The sequence below is a fragment of the Perissodus microlepis genome, chromosome 11 (genome assembly GCF_051167445.1).
Source record: "Perissodus microlepis isolate ML-2025 ecotype Zambia chromosome 11, ASM5116744v1, whole genome shotgun sequence".
Lineage (NCBI taxonomy): Eukaryota > Metazoa > Chordata > Actinopteri > Cichliformes > Cichlidae > Perissodus > Perissodus microlepis.
This window is the reverse complement of record NC_140471.1, coordinates 10213837-10230510: the sequence shown is the minus strand read 5'-3', so window position 1 is coordinate 10230510 and position 16674 is coordinate 10213837. Positions and strand designations below refer to the sequence as shown.

General features: G+C 40.1%; 1 protein-coding gene across 1 annotated transcript; it reads left to right on the top strand.

Annotated features, from left to right (window-relative positions):
- Positions 1-350: 350 nt before the first annotated feature.
- On the top strand, positions 351-15452 carry mboat1 (membrane bound O-acyltransferase domain containing 1). The gene is made up of 13 exons (XM_084943995.1): positions 351-632; positions 1076-1221; positions 2325-2402; positions 3785-3880; positions 5319-5374; positions 5758-5812; positions 8117-8309; positions 9697-9889; positions 10006-10109; positions 10228-10292; positions 10378-10510; positions 10900-11051; positions 12894-15452. Exons 1-13 carry the CDS (start codon positions 543-545, stop codon positions 13060-13062), a joined length of 1530 nt encoding a protein of 509 aa, XP_084800121.1. The 5' UTR covers positions 351-542; the 3' UTR covers positions 13063-15452.
- Positions 15453-16674: the final 1222 nt, after the last annotated feature.

Genomic DNA, 16674 nt, shown 5'->3' with positions numbered 1-16674 from the left:
TTCAACATTATTGTTAAAACTTTTAACATCATAAGTAAAGGTTAAAGTTTAACTAGGATGTTGGCGCTAATGCACACGGGGTTATGGGTTAATTTCGTCTTTCGTGATAAAGCTGATGTTTTCAAAACAAAGGCACACAAGTCAACTTTGCGTTTGCCTGGACACAATACCAATCTGTGGTCTCCATTCATCAATAGTGGACTCTAGGACATTGTATGGTTAAAAGAAGACTTTAGTCTGGAAGAGATTTGTGCGGTTAGTTGAAGTCTGCCGTCTATTCGCGTTGAATTGGCTTTTATTTTGTAAGCCGCAACCGGAAGGGCTATTTATTTTTCGCCTGCCTTTGTCTAACTCGACTGGTACTGACGGGGAGGGAAAGAAGGAGGAGGGAGTGTTCCTGGTCTGTCGACTGGTTTGACTTGTCCCAGGCGCTCAAGGGAAAACGATGAATTTCAGTCACAGAAAATAGTTCGTAGTTAGCTACAAACAAACGTAAACATAACCTGGCAAACCGAGGTGCCGTGACAGAACAGCTGCGTAGGATGGGCGAGCCGGCACAGACTCCGTTTAAAACCACTGGATCCGAGTGGCTGCTGCCTGTCAGTGAATACTTGGGCTTTCCTCTTGATCAGGTAGGACAAGCGTGAGTCACAAGTCAGTGGGGCTATTTCGGAAGAATTAAAATCTTTTGATATATTACTGGGATTTTTTATTAAAAAAAATAAAAAATAATAATAATAATAATTTCATGTCATAAATGATGTTCCGTCAATTAACCTTGTGTCACTTGTGGGACACACGTGCCGTGACTCCTTAAAAGTCGTCCACGTCCACATTATTGTCCTTTTATTGGAGGAAAAAGAAAATTATTAATAATAAAAATAACGATAAAGTCCTGTAACGTGTCATACGCTGCTGTTTTACGTCCCTATAAATTTTTTACACTATCATAGTACACTATGATAATATACCTTAAAGCCCTTAATTGCCTATAAAAGTATAAAACGTGAAATGTTTGTTGATTATCTCTCTTAGCTGTTCACCCCAATCCTCATGTTTATCTCTTCCCACACAGGTGAATTTTCTGGCATGCCAGCTGTTTGCCTTAACTGCTGCCTTCTGCTTTCGTCTCTACCTCAGCCCGGCCCATGTCAGTCCCCTGGTCAGGCACTTTGTTGCCGCTCTCCTCGGTATTGGTTTTCTCGTCTTCTGCTTTGGATGGTAATGTATGGCACTGTCTCACACACCACTCCATTCATTTTTTTTCTCCAGCACGGGAGTCATAGATATTTTATGTGTCCATATTTCAAAAAGTATTTTCTGTCAATGAACAAAAACTTTATATTTTATAATTACAGAACAGTCTAGGCAATGAGCTACCGGAACTTTTTCTGTAATTTCACACACTTATGTTGAACAACTAAGATGTACTGAAACTGCACTTCTTTTTCTTCTACTAAGAAGTCTCAGGGGTTAAATATTCAAATGTCTTTACAATGACAGAAAGGGGAGTTTCACTAGCCTCACTTAATATCAAAGTGGGCTGTATGTGGGCCCACCTGTATAAGATTTAAATAAAATCAGAATGCAGTGATTAATGAATCATTTACATCACACGTTTAATTGGGAAAATACTACAAAGCAATGTGTTAAATGCTGAAAGAAAAAATGGTGTTGTCCTTGGAAAAATATGTGCTTAAAACATGGTAGCAGGTCAACATAAGAAGAAAAAGACCAGCCCACTGGATCAACAGTTCTTTAAGAATATGGTCTCAGGCCCTCAGGCAGTAAGCTGCAGCACTAAAAACAGACCTTCTGTAGGAAAAATTATTGCATGCGCTCAGGAACACTTCTGAAATAATCCATGTGAACCAGATCAAGAAAACACTTCTGCCTCCTGCCACTACAGTATCATCTGTGGTGTCTAGGTCCTTTAAAGCACAAAGCATTGGTATCATCCACCTGTTGTGAAGGCCACATTAATAATAATGTAAGTTTTAGAGCAAAAATAATATAGCCACTCTGACAACATGCATATTGTTTATTTCAGCAAGACAATGCTAAACTACAACATGGAAATAGCCATGGTACTAACTGGCCTGGGTGCACAGTTAGAACATGTTTTTAATGCCCCGGGCTTATAATTGTAGTAGAACACTGAGGGTACGCGGTCATGAGACAAATTGGAAACACATGTATTTGTATGGGAGTGTATTGTAGTGCTTTAGCAGCAGGTATCTGTGGGAAATGTGTTTAAGTTGTATTGGCACATGCTGCCTGTGTCATTGAAAAGACCTACAGAATGTTTTGTGTCACTTCTGCAGGTATTCATCTCACATCCTGGCTGTGGTTGTTGCAAACTACCTGATCATCATCAAAGCTGACCTCAACAGTGTGCACAGGTAAATTCAAGCCTCAAAGGCCAATCAACATAAAAGTCTAGGGAATGGCTATATAATGGATTCTGAAAGACAGAAACAAAAGTCTAAAACACCAGTGGATTCTTACATGGATTGTGCAACTGTTGCTCTTTTGCCCGTAATTCCTGTAACGATGAATTAAGCCTAGTCGGTCTGGTTGTAGTCGTTCTCATCGCACACACACCTTTCCGGTTGCATTGACTGACGTGCCTGCTTCATCAAGCCAGTATGTGATTGTCAGGACTGCATTTACCATGATAGGGCTGCAGAACTAGCTGTTGCTGTTTTCAGGTCAAACTTGCCAGACGAGATCAACCCGGCCCACAAGCCATTCACTTCATAGGTGGGCTAAGTTGCTCAGTTTAAGCAACTGCATTGCTTTTGATATCTGTTGGTAGCGTAGATAAGTTTGGAAACGCTAAACAAACAATTGTTGCCCACGCCCTTGAAGTTTACCACTCATTCACTCCCTGCCGCGCATTCCAAGAAAGACTTCATTCTACTTCACCTCGCCCCCTTTGTCTTCCTGTTCCAATGTGGCCTGAACGAAAGTACCTTTTTAAAGGCATGAAACCTTTGGAGAACACGTCAGGTGACAGGCAGCCAGGTATGCCAGCCTGACCAGTCTACTCATGAAGATAGCTAGCAGGTGTTTATGCGGATGTTGAAACTTTCATGTTTACAGGGTTTCAGTGGAACTCTTAAGAGCACATGCACATTTTTCATTACGTCTGGGTGGATATGGGTGTTGACTTCAGCAAAACACTGTAAACTCAACATGGGCTTCTGGACACACACCTCTGTGTCACTGGGAAACAAAGTAATTGAACATTTTAGGTTAAAGCCAGGACAATCTAGGAAACGATCAGAACAACAGGTGATCATTACTTTAAGATATGCCAATGTTTGTAACTGTTTAAAATTTTTTGACAATGTGAAATGTAAAGCAGAATATCAGGTTTTCAGTCCTGCAGAAATAACACAAGTTCTTACCTGTGCCTGTTCATTCTTTTGTTTTTTGTTTTTCATTTGAGAGTGATGAAATAGTTGCGTCTTGTCAAAGTTAAACTATGCTGGAAGTTTAAGAGGTAGTGTAAATGGCACAAATATTAAAAAAAAGAAACCTAATGCTCACTTTTTTAAAAAAAAATTTGTGAAGTAACCCAGAGAGGCAACAATCACTTCCAGTAATTTCTAATGACTCATAACTTAAGGAAACTTCTTAATCTCCTCAAATGCATTTACTGGTGACTCAACTGTTACCACACCAGCTTGTTCTTTTTCTTTTTTTCTAGGTATTGTATTAAACGAGTGATTGAACTGCCCTTTACTTTATTTACTTTGTGTCATTCTTTTCCACTCAGATATTCCATGGTGATATCTATGGGCTATCTGACTGTGTGCCAAGTGAGCCGAGTCTTCATCTTTAACTATGGAATACTTTCCACTGACTTCTCTGGGTGAGGAAAATCTGAAGCATTTATTTTTCTCTCCTCTTTGCCACACCTTCTTTGTGACAGCACATTATGGAGACATTTGAGGTTTAGATACGTTATCAGTTTCCACCCTTGGTGGTACCAGCTTACACACCGACTCCCCCAGCCTTGTGTACATATAAAACAACTGAAGAAAAAGAAATAGCAGCAGCATTGTTCACAGTTGACGCTGCCCAGCTTAGGCTGCTTTCTGCCTCCCATTTTATTGGAAATGTCTGTTTTTCTATGTGTGGTTATACTTTATAAAGCGACAGCTGACTTTGCTGGCCTCTGTATTCAGCAGCAGCTACTCTGCCTTGTTCCAGTGCGGATGAATTTGTTGGCAGCCTCATTTAGACTCCACGTGACTTTAGAGATGAGCAGCCAGGACTGTGAGTCAGCCTCTGGTGTGATCCCATATTGAATAAGGGATCCAGATTTTATTTTATTTTTTGATACACTTTCATGTTTCGGTATCAATTCAGTACAAAAAAACAAACTACATTCACTACTTAACTTTGTTTCTGAGCAAAAGTTGTGTGAGCAGACTGAACAGCAGTCATTCATGCTGATAGATTTCTGGTTTCCCTCTATATTTCTTGCTCTGTCTTTAGTAGGGTGTTATGCATCTAGCCATTATCTCTAAAGTCTGTTTGCATTTGTTCAAGAGCATTTCCATGAACTGAAATTGACACTTGACATGAAAATCATAGGTACTATGCCCGCTCTATAATGTACAAAATGGAAAATGGAGCCTGTATGCTATAGTAATGGAGTTTTGCACATACTGGCTGAAAACATTACTTCAGAGCCCCCTGCCAGCTCTCACTGAGCTGGCACTGCCAGCCGCATGGCCAGCCTCTCTCTGCCTCAGTTTTCCATGCTGTGCACACAATGCAGCCCTCACACCAACACAAACTAGTGTGTGTGTGCAAGAGAGACGTAGTTTATATGTGGACACACATTCACATGAGTTTTCTAAATGTGTGCTTGATAAGCTGAAAATCTAGCTGTGCTGGTTTAAAAGGGGCCCGATGATCCAATGAAGCTCTGGGGATAGGAAAGTATTGCATTGGATTAATAAGTGACCTGATTTGCCACAACTAGAGAAGAATGAAGTGATTCACAATGGTAAATAAATCCAAGAGTCTCTCAGAGGCTCGGTGAGCTTGGGAAGTGCTGTGCTTAAATTGGTAATGCTTTAAATGACTTAAGTTTTTACTTTCACTTAAAAAACAAAACAAAAACATATATTAGAATTGCTATGCTATCATACTTGCAACATTTATACAATTTAAAATGATTATTAAAGTGAAATCTTTTCAAATTTGCCCACCTACAATCAGGCACAGGTTGTGAGCATCAATTTCTAAACTTCTTAAGATAAATTAAAAACAATAATTTACCATCTTTCTCTGCCCAGACCTTTGATGATAGTAACACAGAAGCTCACCACGTTGGCTTTCCAGCTCCATGACGGTAAGTCAGACAAGTGGATGCACACATACATATGGAAGCTCAGCACATTGGCAAGCCTTTCACTGCATGCTGTCTGAGTAACTTAACAGGGATGACAGGCTTTTACACAGATTTTCACACCTGTTGTAAAACATTTAGCCTAGGCTTTTATTAAAACACGTACTTCTGATTCTCTTCTAATGTAATGTCGAAGTCATAATTGTGAGCCACAAAATGTGCAGTCATTGATGTTGTTAGTAACATTTGTGTTTTTTCCATTGTGAGTTGTTAGTGTTTCGGTGAAAAAGTCTCTTAGAGTCAGAATTAAACATCTGTTAAAGAAGGACAAGAGAAGGGGGGGAGGAGGGGAATTAAAGATATCAACAACTCCATATTTTTTTCAGGTATGTGTAAGAAGACTGAACAGTTGACACAGGAGCAGAAGCTCATGGCTATAAAGTAAGTTTACACAGCAAAGCAAGTTAGTAACTTACAGTGGTAACTGTGTGTGTGTGTGGTTTTTTTAATCAGAGTCTAATTTTAACAGACTAACAGAGTTCTTTGGGATTTTCCTATGTCTCTGATTTTAGCCTTCAAGTCTGCATAGATAAACTTACATATACCAGCCACTTTATTAGGTACACTTGCTAGTATTGGGTTGGCCCCGCTTTTGCATTTCGAACTCTTTTATTTTTCATGGCACTGATTCACCAAGGTGCTGGAAACATTCTTCAAATTTTAGTCTATATCAGGGGTGGGCAACTCCAGGCCTCGAGTGTCGGTGTCCTGCAGGTTTTAGATCTCACCCTGGGTCAACATACCTGAATCAAATAATTAGTTTGTTACCAGGCCTCTGGAGAACTTCAAGACATGCTAAGGAGGTAATTTGGCCATATAAATCAGCTGTGATTGGATCAGGGACACACCTGAAACATGCAGGACACTGGCACTCGAGGCCTGGAGTTGCCTACCCCTGGTCTTTGTCAACATGACTGCATCACAGAGCTGCTGCAGATTTGTCAGCTACACCTTCATTATGCAGAATGATTTCACATTCCTGTACCATCACAACTCAAAGGTGCTCTATTCAACTGTGACTGTGGAGGTCTTTTGAATCCACTACAGTTTGCGATGAGGTGAGCTGTGAGATATGATGCTGGAAGCAATCATTAGACGATGAGTACATTGTGGTCATAAAGAGATGGACATTGTCAGCAACAATACTCAAGTAGGCCGTGCCATTGGACAATGCGCATATGGTGCTAATTGGCCCAAAGTGTGGCACAAAAATAGCCCCCAGACCACTACACCACCACCACCAGTCTAAATTGTTCATACAAACCAGGATGGATCCATACTTTCATGGTGTTTGCACAAAATTCTGACCCCGACCCAAATGTTGCACCAGAAATTAAGACTTATCAGACCAGGTAACCTTTTCTAGTCTTGTGCTGTCCAGTTTTGGTGAGCTTGTGTGAGTTGTAGCCTCAGTGTGGTACCTAGTCCTGCAGCCCATCTGCTTCAAGGGTTGATAAATGTTCTATTCACAGATGCTCGTCTGTAGCTCTTAGTTGTAACAAGTGGTTATTTGAGCTACTATTGCCTTCTTATCAGCTTGAACCAATCTGGCGATTTTCCTCTGAGCTCTGGCATCAGCGATTCTTTTTTGCCTAGAGAAGATTTTCTCTTTTTCTGACCATCTCCAGAGATAATTGTGTGAGAAAATCCCAGTAAAATCAGCTTTTTCTGAACCACCAGTCTGGCAACAAGAACTATACCACATTCAAATCCACTTAATTCAACTTTATTCTATACTGCACTGCTCGGTGAACTTCAGCATTGACCGTGTCTACATGCCTAAATGCATTAAGTGGCTTCCATATCATTGACTGACTACACATTTGGATTAAGGAGCAGTTTAGCAGGTGTACCTAATAACGTAACTGGTGAGTGTAATCCTATAATGTAAAGTTTACATGTGCAGCAAAGATGTGCAGATACTTTAACAGTGCATCTGAACTTGGACCTTATTTAAAGAATAAATAACTGTTTCTTTTCCTTTAGCCACGAAGGACAATGACAAGGACATGAAATCATGGTGAATAGTTTATTTATGGAAAAAAGCATGCTGGGAACTTAGAAAAGAGACATCGTTTTGCATGGAAAAACATTTTTGTGCATGTGAATTCATGAAATCACATTATCAGTGGACTGTACCATGCATGCCGTTTTAAAATGAATTAAAATGTATTTTAAAAGCAGCCATAAAATATAGCCGCCTACCTGTGCAATAACCCAGTAGCTGTAAATCTGGTAATTGATGTGTTTGTCATAATACTTAAATATTCGATTAACTGGACTAATTTTGTTCTTATTTATCAGGGACCAGACATTGTCCTTATTCCAGTTTCGCATACAAGTTCTTCTGTACTGTAAATATTACACATAGTTTGTAACATGGATGGAAGCGCATTTGGTCATGAATTAGGTCAGGTTTTAATACCCATCCTGGTTCGTTTTATTGGTCGGCAGCTGGTATATGTACAGGGTCAGAGAAACCGAGTTAAAGGCGAGCAATGATGCTGACTGATCATGACCTGTTGGATGTTTAATTTAAAACTAGATGGCATGTATTTCTCAGATTACGACTCGCCTTGGAAGAAAATCTAAAGTAGCACCGTCACGTTTCACTCAAAGCGATCTCAGTTAGTGTTTCGAAAAGGTTTGTTTCTTTTCAGTGATTTCTGCCTTGTCTCTTTGTAGTGTGAGGCCTTCTCTCATCGAGTACCTGAGTTACAATCTGAACTTTCTGAGTGTCTTGGTGGGGCCATGCAGTAACTACAAAGAGTACATAGACTTCATAGAGGGCAGACACATCAGCACGAGGCTCAAGCAGCAGCATGCCTCAAGTAATCGGCAGAATGGCTACAATAAGACCCAGGACCCATCACCTCTGGTAAGTTCATGAATACTGGTTACTACTCTTGTAGTCTTTAACTATTTTCATTTTTATATTGATATGTTATTGTTTTATCAGGAGGGGGATTAAATGCTTATCCAGCAATATGTTTCTTCTTCCATTGGTTGGAATCTCTGTAACTTTACTACAGTGGCTTTACTTCTTGTTCTTGTTTTATTGAAAGAGCGTTTGAACCGTCCTTTACTTTACATCATTCACAGTTCAAAAACAATTCTTTTACTGGGATGTGGTGCATGCTTACAGTTGATTCAGTTTCTGAAGTAGGTCATTTTGACTCTCTTCCCCATCTTCTTAGCCAGTTGTCTTCTGATTGGCTGTTCCTTGGAAATAAGTTTACACAAGCTCACAGCAAGAGTTGCGTGTCTGAATTGACATGAGGATCTGGCCTTCTTGATATCCTACAGAAACAAGAGTAGATAAAACTTAGAACAGGTGTTTAGAGGAGTCTAAATTGAATAAAGATGTGCAAAATTTCACCTACGCACAATGAATATTTTTGGAATTACAGGCCCTTAAAGTTTACGTTAGCAGGCCAGGACTTTTAAGGACTAAAGAGCAAAACGACCTTGCTATGATGTAACTTCTTTTGACCTGTTATCTGTCCAACATTGTGAAAACACCCTTGAAGTTCTCTATTGAATTCTCAGAAAACAAATAAAACGTCTAAGCTATAAATGTTTCTTTCTGTTACTCTGTTATAGTAATTGAAATCTGTGCAAAGTTGCTATCAAAATTATGATGCATCCCGTGATGCTAGCGCTGAAAGTTGATTATAGAAAATTAGATTTTTCTTTACATTGTAAAACTTGCAGAGGGTGTAAAATTACATTGGTTGCAGTTTTTAATAGCTGAAATTTGTTTCATTAGATCGCTGTTGTACTTAAGGAGTTATGCTGGAAAAAACAATAAGGTTAACTAAAAAGCACCAAATTTCAACCCAACCTCTTTAACATAAATTACATGGGGGCCTATAACTCAGAAAATACCTTCGGTAGGGAGGTTAAAGTTTTGCGTGGCTTCATTTTCATAAAAAAACAATAGAAAGGTCTTGGCTGATGTGGACTAGATAAAAATCTGCTACAAACATATATTCGCAGAAAGGTCAGATATTACTGAGGTACCCAGGAGGACTTTTTCAGCTTCAAAGAAAATGTGTAACTTCTGTGGTGAACATTTTAAATGTATCCACTAGAGCAGAGCTACAAACTGATAGTTTGTTTCTGGTTTCTCTTGGGTTAAGTTAAGCCTAGGTGCTGATTTCTGCTAGTTTGAGAGTTGCTTAAGATTTAATGGTAATCATAATATTCTCCATTTGTAATGGGTGCTTCTATCAGTGCTCAGAAGTAATTTGCTTTCTCTGCAGAACGCCGTTTGTCATAAGCTGCTAGTCTGCGCCGGCTGTATGCTGTTCTTCCTTACTGTCACTCGGTCCTTGCCCATAAAGTACAACGTTGACCCCGACTTTGTGAGCCAAGCCTCCTTCCTCACCAGGCTCACTTATGCTTTCTTCTCCATACAAGCTGCAAGGCCCAAATTCTACTTTGCCTGGACATTAGGTGGGTATTTAGTGCGTCTGTGTGTTTTACTTGGCCAGTTTTTTGTTTTGTTTTTTATTGCTTCTGGGGACAAATGCCACGGACGTCATGTGATGATCTTCCTCTTCCTCTGTCAGCTGATGCAGTCAACAATGCTGCGGGATATGGTTTCCTTGGGATGGATGAACATGGAAAGCCATCCTGGGACCTCATCAGTAACCTCAACATCATCGGGATTGAGGTGCCGTGTTTCAGATGCTTAAAATCGAGAGCATGATCTTTCAGCACTGTGTCCAATTGTGAGTTAATTAGACACTGGAGCACACTCTTATTGTAGCTACTGATCTTTTTTCTTTTAGACAGCAACCAGCTTCAAGACCTTCATAGACAACTGGAATATTCGAACAGGAATTTGGCTTAAAACGTAAGTGTTGCGAGTGTGAAATCAAATTGTATGCACAGTCGGAAAGGGAAAAAAAAGTGAAATTCCCAACCCGTTCCTTTTTCAGGGTGTGCTATGACCGAGCACCAAAGCACCGTTTGGCGTTGACCTTTATCCTGTCTGCTTTGTGGCATGGTGTTTATCCAGGGTACTATTTTACCTTCCTCACCGCCATCCCCATCACCGTAGCAGCAAGAGCTGTAAGTTGTCTACATTCTCTGCAAAGTAATGCTCTAAAATACAAATGGAAGGTAATCGGACTGTATGGACACAAACTGACCATGAATAGATGGGACAGCTCTTGTTACATTTACAACGGTAGCTTTGTGAAGATTAAGGATATTTCAGTTTCCTCAGTACAACTACAAACAAAAACATATCTTATCAGTATGAAAGTGGCTCTAAAAATGTTTTTAGTGCCTGTTCAAACAAAACCTCTCTGGGAACAGCTTTAACTGACTTTTTATTGCACTTGGCACTTTCTGCTTCTCGCATGTTAATTAAATAGTTCAACAAAAGTTTTCCTTGAATACGCTAATCCTGTCATCTGTTAAACGATAATTGTTGTCCGTCTGCCTCTCCCCACCAGATACGGAGGTCAATTCGTCATTACTTCCTGGGCTCCAGAGTCATGAAGCTGGGTTATGACATCTTAACTTGGGCAGCCACACAGCTGGCCATCTGTTACACTGTCATGCCTTTTCTCCTTCTTGCAGTTAACTACACTATAGTTTATTACAGGTACGTCATACCCCGCTTTAATCAAATTATCCTTTTGCTTCACTCCGTAGCTGTGTGATTCTGCGTTCTGTTAATCTTTCTATGTACTCATACATGTGAAGCTGAGCAGGAACCCCTGTACATACATCCATAAACTTTCAAAGAGGCGTAATCACGCTGACTGTAACCACAGGCATGCCGAGTGGATTGTCAACAGTTCTTATATCATGCATCAATAAACCGTTCTTGGCCACATTTCCTCTCTTTGACAGTTGAGCGAGAGACAGGAAGTAGGCAAGTCCCCGAGACTGCTCTTTGCAGTGCTGTAGATTCTCCTTTAGCTCTAGCATAATAAATCCCCTTTATTTCCTTATTTTCTGCAGTAAATATGTGTGTGTGTACACCTGTAGACCATATAGGAGCACGCAGCTGTGTGTTTATGTAGTATTTAAAAATCCTTTACTATTTAAAAACATAAAACAATTCGGTGACGTTTCATGTTCGTGTGTATTTTGATGGTCTTAGAACCAATTTTTAATCCACACTCACTGGCCATTTTATTAGGTATACCATGCTAATACCAGTATTAGCATGGTATAGTTTTGAAGGCCCTGCTTCAGTTTTTTCACAGCATTGGTTCACCTAGGTTCATTAGTCCATACTGACATGCAAGCATGACAGTTGCTACAGATTTTCTTTGCTGCTCATCCATGATGTGAATTTCCTAAACTACCACATCCCAAAGGTGCTTTTAGATTGAGAGCTGTTGATTGTGGAGGATATTTGAGTACAGTGAGCTCATTGTCATGTTCAAGAAACCAGTTTTGAGGTTAATTTTTTCTGCATTTTGGCATGGTGTGTTATTGTGCTGGTAGCACCATTAAAAACTAGTTACATTGTGGTTACAAAGGGATGAACATGGTCAGCAACGATAGTCAGGTAGGTCAGTTTGAGCTTAATGGGCTCAAAGTGTACCAAGGTGTGGTCCCCCACACCATTGCACCACCAACAGCAGCCTGAACCATTAATACCATGCAGGGCGTGCCTTGTAGAGTCATGCTTTCATGGTGTTTACACCAAACTCTGACCCTAACGTCTGAATCTGGCAGCAGAAATTGTAACTCATCAGCATCTTATCCAAGCAACGTTTTTCCAGTGTCTAGTTTTGGAGAGCCACTTTGAGTTTCCTGTTCTTAGCTGACAGCATGGTGTGGTTTTCTGCTACTATTGTGCATTAAGAGATGGTCTTCTGCGTACCTTGGGTGTAATTATTTGGGTGTAATAATGTGAATCACTGTTACTTTCCTATCAGCTCTAAAGTAGTCTGGCCATTTTGACCTCTGGCACGAACAAGGCATTTTTACCCAGAGAACTGCTTCTTACCGGATATATTTTTATTTTATTTATTTATTTTTAACCATTTGGACCACCAGACTGTTGTGTGGGAAACTGTCAGTAGCTCAGCAGTTTCTGAAATGCTCAGGATACTCCAGCCATCTGGCACCAACAACCATGTCACATCCAAAGTCACTCACTTCACCTTTCTTTCTTTCTCATTCTGTTGCTTAGTTTGAACTTCAGCAGGTCATCTTAACCATACTCAAGTGCCTAAATGCATTATGTTTTTGCCATGTGACTAGTTATGAAACATATGATGACTGCTTGCCCCATTGTAAACACAATGCGCATGGTTTCTTGTCATAAGTTAGTAGTTAAGTTTGAGGAAGTGTCTCTGGTTTCATACAACAAAGTGTGATGTTGTTGCTCGTTTCTAATCTGAATTACTAATGAATCTAGTATAAATCTAGCTGGATCATTTTTGCCCCTACATAATAAAAGTTCCACTCTGTTTTTCCCACCTAGGTCCATGTACTTCCACGTGCACATAATCAGCATTCTGGCTGCAGTCGCCCTGCATCGCAAACATAAACCCAGGGAACCCACCACCACCAAAACCTCCTCTGTCTCCTCCTCCGCTCCGTGCTCAGCCCAGTGCCAGCATGTTCACTCCAACAACAATGACAAAGACTGAAAATCTCACTTTGCGTTCTTTTACCAGGCTTTTAGGACTCGGTCTCCTCTCAAAGACAAATGAGTATCCCTAGGGCATTCAGCCAGCTTGAAATGGGAAAACATTGTGCTATTTATTTTTTGACTATACAGAGTAAAGAAAATTTGTACTTATGGTACTGGATGTGTACGGGGAGAGCCCTCTCCCATGATTGAAGCTCATCAGGCAGACACTGAAGAAAGGCCTCAGCTGAGGAAATGGTTCTGGTACAACCACCGCCACCAGAATGCTGGCCCCCAACCCCCTTTCCCCTTTTACCTACTCCCGCTCTCTGCAGCTTTCCTCCCTCCTTGGCCATCTCACCAGCACCAGCCTGCCTCCTCCAACAACAATACAACAGTGTGAAGAGAGTATTGAGACTCACTTTCGTTCCTGTCCTCAATCTGTGCTGTCCCACTGACTGGTGGGATCTCAGCCAGCACAGCGGGTCAGCAGCTCATAAACGGGCCACAAATACCAGGACACATGCACACGCAAACTCATGCATAAATAGACACTAGGAAACAAAAACGCACATATAGTCGCTCTTAGACATGCTTGTACTCGGTCGCATTCGGGCGGCACACAAAGGCTGCCCTTGTGAGGCTGCAGAGGAGCATGCCAAGAGGAGAGGGAGCTGCACCCGCTGCACTCGCTCTGCCCAGAAGATTTTGTAGATCTGTGTGGGTGATGGTTCGCCCCACTGTTATATCCCAACAGCCACTGTCAGTGACCCCCGAGTGTGTGGACCTAATCATGAAAAACTATGGACTGTCACAATACTTCCACTGTTAACTGGCTTGGATTAAAACCACATGAAAAACTAATCAGACCATGGAGCTCTTAAGCTTTTTAGTGGAAGCCTTAATATTACTGTTAACCATTACTAATGTTTTTAATGAGTATGGCAGCTCCTTCAGGTGAGGAGACTAGTATTTTATAGTTTCTATATTTCTTGGCTTCCCTCCCTGTGAACAAAAAGGAAAAGGTAAGAAATAAAATGAAATCTTTTGCCCCTGTTGGTTGAAAGCCAAAGTACACTTCCCATAGTTAAATTAGTAAAGTTGATCTATTCCTCTACTGAAAATCCCCTTTTCTCTAACAGTGACAAAAGTGAAGGTAGTTAATGTGCACAGTGCTCAGTCCCTGTTGGCAAAATGTCAAGAAAACTGAGAAAAGGCTCATAATGGAAATTATGATCTGAAAAAGTGATGGTTCTGTGATTCTTTGTAGCAGCGGAGGTTTGATTTAACAGAGACATCTGGTGGTTGTGTGAACTGAGCTGAGCCAAGTCATGAAGAAAAGTCATCTGACTGACATAAACAGCCATTTTTCCACGTGACATGATGACGTTGCATCAGAATTCATTTTCTTCCCCGCACAAGCGTTTCCCTTTGCACAGATGATGCTGAAAAACTAGAAGTTAATGTGCAGATTACAGACTGTAAACACGAGACACCTTTGCCTTTTTAATTTATTTTGCAGTACTTTTTTTTTAATTTTAGGACTGATTATAGATTTTGGAGCATTAGTAGTTTTAAAGGTGGCACAGTCGGATTGTTCTTTAATGGTGCTATCTGCAAGCTATGTGATAGCTTTTCAATACGTTTGTTATAACACGAGTTGCAGTGCAAGATGTTATTTTGTAAAGAAAATGCGCATCACATTTGAAAATGTCTTACAATGCATTATACAAGTTGCCTAGTGCATCACGTTTAATCACGTTGGAAGAACAATCTTAATGATTTTTTATTATCCGCTTTGGAATTTAATCTAAACTTGATAATGACAGAAAATGTTTGCCTGTTTGCCTCAGTTTTTACATACTGACTAAACCCTTAAATTTATTAAGGCTCTGCTTTGAGGCTTGCCTTTTTGACATATCAGGTGATGTTACAGCTGCTTCACAAACCTTGGGATGAGGAGAAAGCATGAATTTAACACTTAAAAAATAGACATACCAGGGTATTTTAAAGGAAGTTAAAATGCTATTAAATTTTTTTAAATATGGTAATCTTTGAACGTACATGAGTACATTTGGGTCTAAAAAGTGTGAGTGTATTACACTTGGTACCCACAGGCCTCATTAACCCGGCAACATATTTGTGGCTCCACGGGTTTCTGTGTCGGCGATGTGATTTTAGAGCAGGAAGATGAGCAGAGGGGCAGATTTACAGTATGAATATGTTGACGAGCAGCTATTTAAATGATTTAATACCGATACTGAAGATATTTTTGTATTTGCTTTGATGTTTGCTGTCTAATTGTACTGACTGTGAGAATGTGAGATTTTCTAATTACACCAGTGCTACATTTTAGTGTTTTGTGTGGAGGAAAGTCTGAGTAACAAATAAAGGTCGAATGAAACTGTTGCAGGTTTATTATAAACTATAATGAAGACGCTTTTTGTTTTTGTGCTCTGAAGATGTGAATGTAAAACCTCTTTTAGGAACAAACAATTTCTGATGTCAGAAGAAAACATTTGCTGTGTTCGTTCTTACAGTTGGCTCTCCTTCTCCATGCGACGCCTCTCCCCTCAGCAATTTAACCTCGGATGATATTCTCAAAGGGGCTCCGTCTTCGTCCCTCGTGTCACGTCTTTTCCCATGTGACACAGACGTGTGTGTGCGTGCGTGCAGTGATTCTGCCTGAATTCAGTCACGTAATGACAATTGTGAGGCAAGATGAGAGGAAAACAAACATGTATAAAATGAAGTGAACAATCACTACACTGCCTGACTGTTTTCATTTTAGAGAGACTCAAATACCTCAGCTGTTATTAAAACAACAACAGCTGATCAGAAAAGTATGGATGCTTGCATAGCTAGTTTTTGCAAATATACCCAATCATCTGGAGGGATTAGAAAAGGTGAGAGTATGCACCTTTTTTTAGTCAGCTGTAGTGTTTGCATATTTCTTACAAATCCTCAACCTGTCACCTAAAAATGTAGAAACAAGTTGGATACGTTTTCCACACAAGCTACAAAAATGTACAGGATGAAAGGAAAAAATGACTAATCTATGAAGTTTGATCAAATTACAGAATTAAAAAAAGAAAAGATTATCATACATTTCATCATCAAAACAAATAACAAAACAAAAATTTAACTGTCCTTAATGAACAATATAAAACAAGAAAAAGCCTCCACTTATTGTTCAGGCTCAGTCCTTCTCTTTCATTTGTTCATGCATTCTGTGCTAGTCCTCCTAAATCTTTGCTACTATTTGATCCAAACGCTTGCACAGGAGTAGGAAGAGATATTAAAAAAGGAGAAGAGGCTGGAAGTTCCTGGATCAGATAAAGAAAAGCACAGCTTCACTTTCCCAAGCTGACAGAATGTTAATGATCCAAAGGCAAAGTTTTGAAATGACTTTCAAAATGCTTGTAATTCCTAAACAGTGAAGGAAATACTTTTGCTAAACCCTGAGAATTAAACCTGGACGTCTGCACTTCAATTCCATCTTGATACTTTGATTTAACATCCACTGCGTTGGTGTGAAGAGACAAAATTAATCATCATTTGCAGATAGCCTGATGGCTGAAGAGCTGCAGGCCATGCATTTAATGCGAACCTTACAGATACATTTAAAAAC